This window comes from Fusarium fujikuroi, chromosome FFUJ_chr07 (genome assembly GCF_900079805.1).
Source record: "Fusarium fujikuroi IMI 58289 draft genome, chromosome FFUJ_chr07".
NCBI lineage: Eukaryota > Fungi > Ascomycota > Sordariomycetes > Hypocreales > Nectriaceae > Fusarium > Fusarium fujikuroi.
In genome coordinates this window covers 2,374,408-2,388,095 of record NC_036628.1, presented here as the reverse complement: position 1 = coordinate 2,388,095, position 13,688 = coordinate 2,374,408, and the positions used below count along the sequence as shown (strand labels likewise).

Below are 13,688 nucleotides of genomic sequence, written 5' to 3'. Positions count from 1 at the left end.
GTTTCCTTCGTCAATCTCTCCCCCAGTTACACCTTCCTGTGTATTACATTCTCGTTTATCCCGTACCTTAGTTTCTTCTTCTCGACTACCTATTCCTCTATCATCCTTCAGCCTCTTGACCAACCTCGACTCGCCTCCTCCAATCTGAATCATGAGAAGCCTCGCCTTTCTTGCCGTGCTGTTGGTAGTCAGCGTTGCTTCTGCTTCTGCTTCTGCTTCTGCTTCTGCTTCTGCTGCTGCTTCTGCTGCCACCCCCCAGCACAAGGGTCGCAAAGGCTTTTCTCTCGAAGCTACCAAGAACTCAAACTCCAAGCCCGATTTCGTTCGAGAATGGGTCGCAGCTCACCAGAAATGGGGGAAGGGTGTCTCTCCAGAGACTTTGTCTGCTTTCTCACTTCTTGATGACGGTATTAACTCTAATACTTGTCGTCCATTCACACACTAACCATTTTGCAGATGGCCGTGTCGATGTGAAGCCCCTCGGAGCAGATGAAATCTACATCGCCGATGTCAAAGTTGGAAATCCGCCTCAGACTCTCAAGATGGCCCTCGACACTGGCTCTGCAGACTTGTGAGAAACATGCCCTTAGATACCAGCGATTTATGCTGACTTCCACTTCGGGTGGGTGCAATCTACAGACACAATCTATCGAGCCAACCCTGAAGGTCCTTGGGCTCCTCGTTACAAGCCCAACTCTTCCAAGACATCTCGCCGACTTCGCGATGCCGAATGGGAAGTTGAGTACGGTGAGAATTATCTCTCGTTTCATACCGTGGGGACATGTTGTGCTGACCTCTTTGATAGTCGACGGAACTCATGCTAATGGCATCGTCTACCTCGATACTGTCCGCTTGGGAGACTTTGAACTCAACAACACAGCTATTCAGTCTGCTCAGATCGTTGCTCCTCGCTTCGAGCGTGAAACTGAACTCACAGGCATCTTGGGCCTTGCCAAGTCTCTTCCTAGCAACATCGATCCTCCGACTCCGTCTCTCCTTGATAAACTTCGTCCTCTACTGGCTGATCCAGTCTTTACCGTTGATATGCGTCGAAATGCGACAGGTCGCTTCGATTTCGGTTACATTGATGAGAATCGAGCCAAGGACAACATTTCATGGATGGCCACACGGGAGGATAGCCCCCATTGGGATGTCACATTCGACACTACAGCCTGGACCGGTCTTCGTCAAGTCTGGATGGCTCACACTTTCGAGGCTACTATCGACACGGGAACTACACTGCTGTTTTTGCCCGGGGATCTGGCCAGTATGTACTGGTACGACGTTCCAGACATGCGTGTAGATCCTCGTCTCGGCGACTCGTTCACGTTTCCTTGCAAGTTTTCCAACGATCTTCCAGACTTGATGTTCAAGGTGCCAGGCACAGAGCACGTTCTGAGGATTCCTGGACCGTACCTCAGCTACAGCACAACCGACAACGATTCAGACTACTGCTGGGGCGGTTTGCAGAGTGCAGAGAGCTTGGGTGTTACCATCATTGGTGATATTGCGCTCAAGGCCTTGTATGTCGCATTCGATCTCGAGAACAACAAAGTTGGGTTTGCCAACAAGGATCTTGATGATGTCGATGATTGGTAGTGGTTGTGGGCATGGTCATGGTTGTGGTGGCGTGGGTTTCGCGTTCGGCATTTTAAAGCATGTCGATATGTAATTCTGGAGCTGTCGATATAGGTCGGCTATTGTGATGCTTTGTAAGATGAGAAGAGCCAGAGCCATTCATGTGTAATAAAATCAAAGCCATATCAGAACTCAAGGGTAGAAGCGAGGCATTGTTCAAGTGACAAGGTGAAGGATTACCCGTATATTTCCACCCATGCCGTAACTGGAAAAGATACATATAAACCTCATTATTCCGGCCGTGAATTCAAGTCGATTGAGGCACAGTTGATGCACTTGCTATCAATTGACATGCATACCAGTCCATCCAAATACATTCCCGTCCTATTCATTCCGTCTCATCTCAACTCATACAAACAGTCCCCGGTCCAGTCCATCCAATCCACTACCCCCCATGCTAGACTCAGACGTGGACGTGGACGCTATCCTCCCATAAACAATATGCAGCAGCCTGACGCAACAGTTGAAGCGAGAGGATGAAAATAATAGTAAAATGATGTTGCAAATGCTGCCTCTATGAACGCCGGGAATCTTGGTAGCGAACGACAAAAAAAGGGGGGGAAGGGGGGACTTCAGGCTGGGGATGCGCCGTTGATTTCCCCCGGGCTCCTGAAAACTCCTCCAGCAACCGAAAAACATTGTTAATAATAAAAATAGTCGAGGGCGTTTGACGTTATTAATGCGCCTCGGCTGCAATTCGTGGCTTTCTTCGAAACAGTGAACTGGCCAGTCGTCGAGGGTTGCGCCGAGTCAGTTTTGAAACATGTTCCCCATAAAGATGAACGGTCGGGCTGGAGTGCGAATTGCGGTCTGGCCAAGGGTTGCATGCAGCTCAGCCGTTGGCTCTCCACGCCCGCTACCGTCCACTAGCTCATGAGGGGCGGCATCTTCTCTTGTAAGAGGCTGACTGGCGGTGATGAGAGAGAGTTGGCCCTCGATAGAATTGAATGGTTCATGGAGAGAAAGGGAGCAGCAAAAAAGGTCAGATTGCTTTATTCATGGTCTCCGTCTTTATAAAAAGTCAAAAATATTCGTCAGCGCGGGCCGTCTTGCAAGTCATCGCGGGTGACGACGTAGTATTCACCTTCACTGGCACCCGGGGTCGGGGGCATGTTGCCCGAGGAGGGAGCTTGCTGAGAAGCGCGGGCTGTTCCCGGTCGTGAGCGAGCCTTGGAGTCGTCCGTGGGAGCATCAAGGGAGCTTGGCTGCTGCTGAGTCTGGGACTGGTTGGTGTTCTGTGTCTGGACCTGTGGCAGAGGAGAGCGCTGCTGGGTGGTGCCTACAGAGCGACGTAGGCGGTCTTCCATTTCGCGGATGCGGGCTTCGAGAGAGGCGAGTTCTTCGGTGTTCTTGTCGACTGTTTGCTTCCTGAACAAGGTGAAATGCGGTTAGATGCAAGGTTTCTGGCGTAAAACGGTGAGCAAGTGGTAGACCAACTTATCGTGGACTTGCTGATCCAGATCGGTGAGCGAGTTCTCGATGCGGAAGATGTCCATCAACTCTGCACTAAAAGAGCGGGCGATGGTACTATACGAAAGAGGGATGTTAGGTCTTGGCTCGCGATCACATTGATTTTGTAGACGACATGACGGGCGTCTTCAATTGAGGTGAGTATAGGGGGATACGGACGATTGAGGGCGACGGCCACTGGGCTGCCAGTCGCGGTCGAGCTCTTCATCGGTGAGAGTCATATTGGTTGCTGATTATACGAGGTTGATATGATAGAAGCTGAGCGTAGTAAAGCTAAAGGTCGAGGAGTATGGAATTGGGTATCACAGTTGAAGGCGCAAAGAGATGAAGAGTTGGGAATGAGAATGAGAATGATGGATTGGGGGAGAAATGAGACGGGAGCTCAGCTCTAAAGACAAGAGAGGCACTTGTAGTGGCCGTAATTAATGGAAGTTTCCAAGGGACGGGTTCTACCTTTAGAGCTTGAGCTAGAGCTAGCGACAGCCATTTCCTGAGGTGAAGTGGGCTCTCCACTCCCTTTTGCCCCACACGCGACCCGGCGCCCACGCGCACAGCGCATCTGTTAGGGGGAGGGGTTCACTGTGAGATCCACTCCAGCTGGCCCTAGGGCAGAAGGTCCCCTGGAATTGGCGGCTTTTTCTGGCAGTCTAGGCAGTCCAAGGGGAATTTGATTCGATAGAGAGGGGAGGGTGGGGGTGTGATGTAGAAATAGGTAGGGTGTGCATGAGGTTGGGAGTTCAAGTTTAGGTTCTCTGATGAATGAACCTTTTTTTCTACCTACGGATGCGGATTGAAAGAAGAGATGATGATATAACGGTTTAGAACAAAGAGTCGATGATCAGTGTGAAAGCAGCTAGGTTTGAGACTCAATGATTTGTTTTGGTCTGGAGATGTGACAACGTGGTTGAAAACGTCAGGAGGAAAAGTCCAAGACATTGTTGATAAACTCTCCATGACAGACCAACGCTACAGTGATAGTTTCCATCCGTCAAAAACCGTCAGATAGATGCCATACAACCTTCCCTTCTTCTGTGTCGTCAATATCCGTGCATTGATCAAATGCCCTTGAATAGTCCTCACGCCCCCCGCAAAACAGGCGGTGATACGACCCCCCTTGCCCTGTTCGAGACTTGATGAGCAGATGAGCAAAAGGTTTCTATTTGTTTAATGGATAATTATGGCTTCTCCGTATCGATTTAATGGCTAATTAACAGCCGAGATGGCCTGGGCGTGACGAGGTCGTATCTGGTGGAACACACACGCCCCCGAATTATCATCATCAATAAGAGGCTGAGACTGGAGGAGGACAAGACGAGAAAATAAAGACAATGCATTACATGCGGACTGCTCCTGAGCCTGTAATTAACTGAGCAACCCCCTATTCTGAGATACAGACAACAGCGAATTTGTCTCATCGCAGCACAGTTTGGTAATCATGAACCTGTTATTTCTTGGTGTAGACCTCTATCTCGCCAAATTTCCACTCATTTACCCAGCCATGGCTCGGCAGCGCCTATCATCATGTACCTACTGTACGGATACTGACTGTATCAACCAACGTGCCCAAGCGAAAAGGGGGCCGAGTGGGCGGATGACATCAATTTTAATTTACGTATCTTTGAAATCCCGGTTCCATTGTTTTAACTGAATGACGATGCATGATTACCTGCTTCTCTCTCCTTCTAGACTCTCTCTCCTGTGATTTGAAACGAAAGCATCTGCATTTGTCGCGTGCTTCATTAGTTGCCATTGGATAAGTAAGGCACGTTCTAAGAGAGACAGGGCTATAAAACGCCATTTCATTAATTAATCGATTCAATTCAAAAGGCACGCGCCATCTTGACGAGACTAGGATCGAGTGAAATTTAATGCTAGTTCCACTCCCTCTTCCTCTTCTGTTCCTTGCTCTTTCATGCCCCCGATCTTGATGATTGCGCTGACCAAGACTCTCCGCTTTTTGGCTGGGATAAAGTGATTCTCGTGAAGTCATCATGGCTTTGACTTGGACTAGGGTGATGAACTGAGACATGTCATGGGGCACTTACACCCGACATTTCTACCGGCTAAGAAAGAGTAAAGATCTCCCGTGACTTGTAGACATGTACATATATGTTTTGGCCATGGTCTTCTGTTTCATATCGTCAGGACATGAACAATGCGCAAGACTGAGTAAAGTGTTTAGTTTAGGGTAGACGTGATGACCATATAATGACCAGGCATCTCATCCCCCACTATCCGTACACGGCTCGAACCGAGACTCGGTCATCCCGATGTGATGCATCAAAAGACTTGATCCATGTGTATATGTCGTTTCACTAAGTGACTTGACGTTTACAGGAGAGGACCATCTCTCGGTATATTGTGCTTCTTCTTTAGACACTCATCAAAGTGTAGCCTGCATAAGTAAACATCATAGCAGCAAAATGAAAATCATAAAATCAGTCTCAACATCAATGGTTACTTTACTTACTTATGTATCTATCTATCCTACGATAGATATCGTGATATCCCAACGACTTGAAAACTTCAGCAAAAACAACCAAAAAACAAGCTCACATGCCCCGTACTGGAATCGAACCAGTGATCTTATCATTACTAGTGATACGCTTTACCACTGAGCCAACGGGGCTTACTTGCGAGCTTATTGGGGAATGCGATGCAAATTGGCAACTTGAAGATGGGAAAAGGCCAGTGGAATTTGGTGATCATAGGTAGGATGAACCAGATACTACCTAGTCATGACAGTGACCATTGGATGTAAGTCAAAGTGGAAGCGGGGTCATAGAGTTTGAAGCCAAAGTGCGGAACGGATAACTCTACCGTATTCTCTAAACTCAGAGTGTTTGTATTTACGATAAATTTAGAATTCTCTACCAAGTTCACGTTGATTTTCAACGTCAATATAGAATCATGCTTTCATCCTATCAAATGGGCCAAAGCCACGACTAATTATGAACTGGCTCAGATGGTTCATCTATGGCTGGAACTTAATCCACGCAATACCATTCGTCAGCCAGAAGATGTCAAGCTATGCCAATGAACATGAGATACAGACACTTACTGATTCTGCAAGTTGATAACTTCTCAACATTGTTCATCGCTTTACAAACGAGCGCAACCAGACAATGAATCACTCCCCGTTTCAACATGAACAAACGAACAAATTAGCTAGCTATACCCTCCCCGAAATTCCTGTATTCACTCCGTTTAAAGTTGAATGTTCAGTGCTATCTGCAAACTGGTTGCCACTGTCACTGCTATGTTGCCGCATATAAACGCCGTGGCAACTGTACATTCCCCTCGGTATATCATGTTACGTCCTACCAATCTCGACTCTTCTTCCAGCAAAACAAATACTACTCCCGAAACATTCAGAACTATACACTCGCCTAGATTTTGACCAGAAAGAAACATTGCTAAGCTCTATTCGATCAACAGAGGGAAGTGAGTCCTCTAAAACCATGCCTCCATGGTGAACAGATTACCTAACCAGATACAATAGAAGACAGCAATACGACTATAAGAGAGAACCTTGGACCCCCCTGCCCAGAACCATCATCAGCAACAACAATGAACAACCCTGCTATCGGGACCCTTGAGACCCCTCAACCTGTTAGATCTCTCCCTGTCGGCTTCTCTCGAGATGCTGGGGCCGGCTTCATGCTTGGTGGTCTCGGGGGTGTCATTGGTTTTGCTATCTCGTACTGTATCGTCTGCTTCATCTTGAGCATCGTTCGAGCTCGACGCCAGCGCAACAGACGCCAGACAGCGGTGGAATAAGGATGCAGCGGCAAACATCGATTCTTTTCAGTCTGAGATATATCCAAAACAAGGCTTGGGTAGTTCTGGCAGGGTGGTATGAGATGAATCTGACTGCAAGTAACATTGCATTGGTAGACGAGAGTTGGGTCAACGATCACAGTAGAGTCACAAGATTCGAGAACTTCAAGACCAGACCCAAGTGTCTTTAGAATGACAGTTTCTGGTAGTACCTGGAATGTCAGAAATACTGCTAGGTCACCATCTCACCAACAATCATCGTAGAGATTCCTGAATATACATCTATATCAGACCGGAGACATGACATGCTGCAATCAAGGTGAACCCGGACTCAAGCACTATTCAAGAGCTGTGTGTAAATGATTTTGAGTCAGAAACCTGTGTCAATTCTTTCTACCTAAAATCTCTATATATACACCCCTTCATCTGGAGAAATCAGCCTCGAAGCAACAAAAAGTGTCGGGCATTAGTAAATTGACAAAACGCCGAACCGAACTCCAACCATTTAAGGCGTAATATCAGAAGAAACAAGGACCCAATTCCGATTTTCTAGCCATCTCCAGCGTGTTCACATTTCGTGTATGTTTGTCATGTATTTGATTTCATGAAGCATCATTGGATTTGTTCATCAGCTTTCATCGTGTATCGTTGATGGACCGTACCCATCTCGTATTCACCCATAGCAATCATGTTTTCATGAACTCGTCATTTTAGCTGCGAATCGAAGGGGTCTTGCCGCCGCCAAAGGCAATCGAGGGAACGGCGTTAGACTGGACTTCAGCTCGCTTCTCAGGGTTCTTAGTAGGATCGTTGAGATCGTCACCATCAGCACCGGGGTTGGCCATCTCGTATTCGAGAGTCTTGATGAACCAGTAGAAGCAGACAGCAATCAGAGAGCCAATTCCGGGACCAACCCAGTAGATCCAGTGCTCGGAGTCGAAGGTACCGGTGATGACACAAGGACCAAAGCTCCGGGCAGGGTTGAGTGACCCACCAGTGAACTGGACGCCGACCATCTCTGCAATAAAAAGAGCCAGGCCGATACCGACGGGAGCAATAAATGTGGCTCGGTGCTTCTCTTTGGCAAGCATGAAGATGGTGAAGACCAACTCAGCAGTGAGAAGAGCTTCGATGAACACACCCTGAACCAGAGATGCACCACCTCCCAGAGTAGTTCGGACGTTGAATGTCTCAGGAAACAAATATCGTACCATAACGGAGGCAAGCATTGACCCAAGAATCTGAGAGAGGAACAGACAGATAGCTCTTGTCATGCTGATAGCCTTCACCATCAACATGGCGATAGTGACGGCAGGGTTAAAGAGACCACCGCTGATACGGAAGAAGACCCAGACATTGACCATGAGCGAGAAACCGAAGATGATGGAGATGTAGAGGAGCTTGGAAACGTTGAGGCTACCAGTAGACTCTCCTGTGGTAGTCTTGCTGTCGGTTTGGGCCTGAATATTGGCAACTTCTGTACCGGCAAAGGCGAAGAAGAGGAACATGGTAGTGCCGATGAGCTCGCCAAGACTGGCGACGAAGTGGTTCTTGAAATTTGAGTTCATCCACTGAGTCAAAGGAAGACGCATGATCTCTGATTTCTCCTTGGGACTGAGGTTACTCCACTCAAGCTTGCCTGTAGAGATATTGAAGCCGTTGAGGGTAGAGGCACGTCGGTGATGAAAAGGTCGATGAGGATATCCCATCTCCTCGTCCATCATTCTGCGTCCGCCAGTGGGAGGCATGCGAGGGTCGTCACTGCTGTAGAACTCTTCATCCGAATCATGAGGGTGCGCTCGACGGCGGTTCATGAATGTGGGAGGTGGGTAAGGGCCTCTTCGAGCAGTGTAACGATCATTGCGACCTTCATTGCGCCAGTATCGCTCATAGTCACTCACTGCGGGGTAGTCGGCAGCCTGGTCAAAGTCGTAGTCTTCACCACGATAGCGTCGTCGCGACGATTTCATGGAACCTCCAGAGTACTGAAGAGGCTCTCCGCCATCCTGAGAGAAGCGAGCCGTCTTGGGAGTGACAAAGTTACCGGTGCGAGAGCCAGGACGGACTCGACTGGGATCTTGACTGATAACGGGTTGGAGGGGGACTACTGTATCAGCCTCGGAGTTTCTGTTGCTGACTGGAGGGTTGTCTCCATGGGTGATGACTGGAGTAAGAGCTGGGTTGGACGGTAGGCTGTCGGCTTCAGGAGAGTTGTCTCGCATGAAAGGGACTCTTTCATTAGAGGATCCATTGGCTTCAGGAGGATTAAAGGCGGATGCGTTGATAGCAGGTGTACTGCGAGCAGATCGGCTTTGTATGGAAGAGGACATGTCGGATGGAGAAGAAGAAGTGAGAGTCGTTTCAATAGTAGGCAAAGGGTCAAGAGACATTGAATGAAATCAGTTGAAAACCCAGGATGAGCTCTCGTCTTTCACTTTGAGAGATAAGCAGTTGAGATGATTGAGATTATTATAGATTGATAGCTGACAGAAACAGACGACGAAAGTCAGTATTTATGATAAGAAGAGGATCATCTCGTGAGGCTGAAGTCAGGGTCCTCAGAGGGTTCACCAAGTGACCCGTCTCCCCGACTCGGCCCTGATTCTTGAGGCTATCCTTGCTAATGACATCTTGAGGAAGGCTTTGATGGTGGGTATGTAAGTTGAGCTCTAAAGAAAGCCGAGGCGTCAGCGTGCATCAGGACGAATAGAAGCTGCGCAAGTTGAGATGGGCAGCATGGAAGCCCTGAGTTAGACGAGAAGAAGCAAAGAGGAAAACCCAAAAGCTTGGATCTTGTGAGAGTCAGTGAAGGGACCAGTTTCATGGGAGGACCCTGAAGAGGAGCGAGCCGACGTGGCGCGAGGGAGGCCGGTAGTTAAGTGAAAACGAGAATGACGTAGCGCGAACGGCTGAAGATCTCAGCGATGGTGACAGCTTGGACCGTTAATCTGGATCGTTGCCAATGAGACGGGAGAGATGAGGCGTTACATTGGGCGATGAACCAGGATGATGGCTGTAGATGAGGCTGGCGATGCGGGCCCACTCGACTCAAGTTGAGGGACTACACGCAGACCGTGCATGGTGAAGGTGTTTCTAGCCAACGACGAGAAGAAGTTTCAACTCCACGTAGAGCCATGAGCTTATGTTTCATGTTGAAAGTGTGCGCTAAGGAGCCAAACCAGACGATGTCCCGCATGCCTCACTTTTAGTTGGCACGGTGAGACTCGAAGCGATCTCGGTATTCCCGTACAACCTCAGATTCTGAGTATGAGGACGGACCCAGGGGCCTTGTCTTAGCTTCAGGAACGACACTGGCCGTTGAACGGTTATAACGGCCATGGTCAAGGCGTTGCGTTGCAGTGGAGAGATTGGACGGGCAACCCGTGAGATTCAATTGATTAAGGAATTGTCGTATTGCTTCAATGTAACAAGATCGAAGATCATGGCGAAAGGCAAATGGTGCTGCGCATTCGTCATCAGGATTAACCTCCCTGCTTGATGTAAGTCAGCGGCGTAGCATAGATTTCAGCGATCAGTACGACTCCGAAGACCGAAGAAGATGGAGGGTACTATATTCATAGGTCCACAAGGGTCAAGGCCAAAAGTTCCTTGTAGTTGAGTCAAGAACTGTCAGTGTCAGTGACATTCTGTCTGTCGGTGAATGACATGGCATGCGTCAGATCTCGGACCAAGATTTTCTGGAAGCTTTTTTAAGCATGAGGCCGGGGTTACACTGGGAGAGGCTGGCTACTGGTCGGGTTGCAGTAATACAGTTAGTAGTTTTGGCGGGGTAGAAGAGGAGGAGGACCCTGTAAGTTGCAACCAGGAAGTTCGGTCGGTAAGAGGCGACTTCGGTTATGATTAGGCTTTGGAGTATGAAAATAGCTCAATGAACAACTGGTGATATTGTATAGAGAGTGTATCGAGCCTGCTGAGTCGTCGCATTGCATTGGCTTGTAGCATTAATTCTGCCTATGGCTGAACTGAAGTGATGATGTTTGAAACAATCAAGGCCGAGGGGCAAGATGGGCAGGGATCAACTTCAGCTGAGGTGAGCCTAACTTAGACAAGGCAAGACACTTAAAATAGATTCGACAGAGGACAGGACACGTGACAGCGCGTCCAATTGTCCACTCACATACCATTTTCCAACGACAGCTAGCTATGACCGCGACCGCGCCTAATAATTGACCTTGGAGATAATCAGTGAGCGTTGGCAGTGTTGGCCAGTTCCAATATCAAGTGATTACTGCCAATCAGGATGGACATCACTCGTGGTTCAAGAAGAGCACGGCATGTAGCTGCCACTCATGCGAACCCAAACAACAACACAAACGCCCGGGCACAGGCACAGGCAAATAGGGCCTCGAGCCCGAGACCTGTACCATCCGATATAACCTCATCCCCAGTGCCCCAAGCTCCAGCTGCTACTCCAAGCGGCCCTTCTACTAGATTGCACCCGAGCCAAGGCGCTTCTCCTCTTGCTGCTGCTCCAATGGTTACGCCTGACGGTCCTCCAGTTCATCGAACACCAGATCAACCTCCTGACCAGAGACGACGTCGAGCGCCTCCTCCTAATCCGTTTCGTCTGTATAGAAGTAAGTAAAATATTTCCAATTAAACGTGCATACTTAGCGTCTCTTTCTGGCAGTGCCATGATCTCATATCGGCTGCGATCCCAAAGTGTTTGCAGCTGTAGTTGGCTGCCATTGGTCATCTGCCACTTATCGACGGCTGCCACCAGTGATTCATTGCCCTCATACTTGCTCGATGGGCCTCTTTTGTCTATTGTTCGATGACTCGATAGGAATTAGACTGATGCCTTCATCTCTCTTCTGCTCTTATACCTTCTGTTCTTCTTCTTCTTCAACACCAGATCTACACTTCATACTCCTTCACGCATCATCATCTCTCCCCATATCCCAATAGCCAATTCTTCCAACAAATATCTTGTTAACCCTCTTTCTCTATCACCATCTTTCCTTTCTTCTGGTACCTTCATCTGCTGTTCTCAGCTTGATCACTCCTTCATCACTGAACTTGTTCCCCCTTTATCCGAACAAACCATCCCATCCCTGAACATGCCTTCGCGCCGCGACATCTACATCCCTCCCCCTCCAGCCTCAACTCATCGAATCAACCGCGATCACCGCATCAAGCGAGTTCCACTCCAAGATCTTGCCTTCAAGAAGTCCAGTGGCGCTCTTCTGCAGCAGCGCAAGCGAGTCTTCCGAACCGTTCCTTCTCCAGACAAGGAGAACGTGGAAGCCTGCTACCGAGCCATTGATCATCTCAGTGTCACCTTTGAGGAGTGGTATCAAGAGCGCATGCGACTTCTCCGCGAATCACGAGAACTGCGAACAAGTATTAACAACATTCTCCTAGCTGCCCAGCAGCCTACAGACCGATCTCGTCTCAGCATGCCTCCCCGCGATTCCGACGCCTCTAGCTCCGACGCCGAGCCTGATGAGAGTATTCTCTTCAACCGCGCTCGCCCAATGGCTGCTCCCGCTGGCCCTTCTTCTGATGCCACAATGGCTAACAACGACGACCAAGCTGCTGAGGACGATGTTGATCAGCGCACTCTTTCTCACTCCCCTGAAGAGTATGAGGATGAGAACTCAATCGACGAAGAAGAAGAAGAAGAAGTCGATGAAGACGAGGATGACGAAGAAGCCGCTGAGCACGACCAGGCTCATGAAGCTGCTACCCTTTTCGACCCCGCTACTGCTGGACTAAAGGAGATTTCCAACCTTGCCCGTTTCACTGTTAGCAGCCACAAGCCTGGCAATGGTGTTGAGGAGCTCAAGAGCGATGACCTCAAGCTCTTCTGGCAGTGAGTTCATCTGCCAACTCTCATCTACTTTTCACCCGACTAACACTTCTCAGATCTGATGGCCCTCAGCCTCACAAGCTCACCATGTACTTCACCAAGCGTGTTGGTATTCGCGACATTCGCTTCTACGTTGACTACAACGAGGACGAGTCCTACACCCCTACCAAGGTCGTCTTCAAGGCCGGCACCAGTGAGAACAATCTCATCGAGTTTGCTACCATGGCTCTCGAGAATCCCTCCGGCTGGCAGCAGGTTCCCATCGCTGGCGCCGGCGGTGGCCCTGACGGCAACACCCTCGTCGCTTGGGTCGTTCAGATGCAGATCCTCGAGAACCACCAAAACGGCAAGGATACCCATCTTCGCGGTATCAAGATTTATTCTTTCGACAATGACTCCGCTCTTGGCCCCGGTCGCGATGGTAACCCTGTCGAAGATGTCCTCGACCTCATGGACACGGCCACTAGCCATATCAACCCCAGCTCTACTCGTTCGCGCCTCAGCAACTTTGGAGCTTCCAATTTTGAGTCTGCGGAGGGAGGTCTCGCCATCCCTGAGTTCATGCGAGAGCCTGAGATCCGCTAAAGAATCTATCTTAACCACCACGAACGGTACTATACTTATCTTGTGATCTGTCATGTTATGAACTCGGTAGCTACACGGCGGGTATTCCCTTCCTTTTTCTTTTCTTTTTCGTTTTTTTTTTTTGGGGGGGGGGGGGGGACTCGGTATTCATGACGGACTCGGAGTCTTGGGTCACTCGCACAAGAAAAAGCATTTCGGTGGAGTTTGGAGTTAAAGACACTTGTTTGTTATCATGATCTGCGCCAAACGATGGCGGCACTGATGCGATGGATTTGCTGGCATTACGAATTGCGCCTCAGCAACTGGCTAAAGTAGACGGATGAGAGATGATAGATACCAGAAATTACATTGATTCGAAGAATTCTTTGAGTCTTTCTTTTCT

General features: G+C 49.0%; 4 protein-coding genes and 1 non-coding gene; 2 read left to right on the top strand and 3 right to left on the bottom strand.

Annotated features, from left to right (window-relative positions):
- Positions 1 to 151: 151 nt before the first annotated feature.
- FFUJ_08385 (related to aspartic proteinase precursor) lies at positions 152 to 1,599 on the top strand (the record flags this gene model as incomplete). XM_023580921.1 has 4 exons in its annotated part: positions 152 to 407; positions 457 to 515; positions 591 to 747; positions 806 to 1,599. 4 exons carry the CDS (start codon positions 152 to 154, stop codon positions 1,597 to 1,599), a joined length of 1,266 nt encoding a protein of 421 aa, XP_023433611.1.
- A 1,073-nt stretch (positions 1,600 to 2,672) lies between these two features.
- On the bottom strand, positions 2,673 to 3,329 carry FFUJ_08386 (uncharacterized protein; the record flags this gene model as incomplete). XM_023580920.1 has 3 exons in its annotated part: positions 2,673 to 3,006; positions 3,076 to 3,165; positions 3,268 to 3,329. The coding sequence occupies 3 exons, from the start codon at positions 3,327 to 3,329 to the stop codon at positions 2,673 to 2,675; spliced, it is 486 nt and encodes a 161-aa protein (XP_023433610.1).
- Positions 3,330 to 5,664: 2,335 nt separating this feature from the next.
- tRNA lies at positions 5,665 to 5,736 on the bottom strand. The gene has a single exon. It is a non-coding gene (tRNA).
- A 1,862-nt stretch (positions 5,737 to 7,598) lies between these two features.
- On the bottom strand, positions 7,599 to 9,218 carry FFUJ_08387 (related to aquaporin; the record flags this gene model as incomplete). Its single annotated transcript, XM_023580919.1, has 1 exon — positions 7,599 to 9,218. One exon carries the CDS (start codon positions 9,216 to 9,218, stop codon positions 7,599 to 7,601), a length of 1,620 nt encoding a protein of 539 aa, XP_023433609.1.
- Positions 9,219 to 11,149: 1,931 nt separating this feature from the next.
- FFUJ_08388 (related to anaphase promoting complex subunit 10) lies at positions 11,150 to 13,306 on the top strand (the record flags this gene model as incomplete). XM_023580918.1 has 4 exons in its annotated part: positions 11,150 to 11,486; positions 11,573 to 11,631; positions 11,703 to 12,724; positions 12,778 to 13,306. 4 exons carry the CDS (start codon positions 11,150 to 11,152, stop codon positions 13,304 to 13,306), a joined length of 1,947 nt encoding a protein of 648 aa, XP_023433608.1.
- Between the last annotated feature and the right edge of the window lie 382 nt (positions 13,307 to 13,688).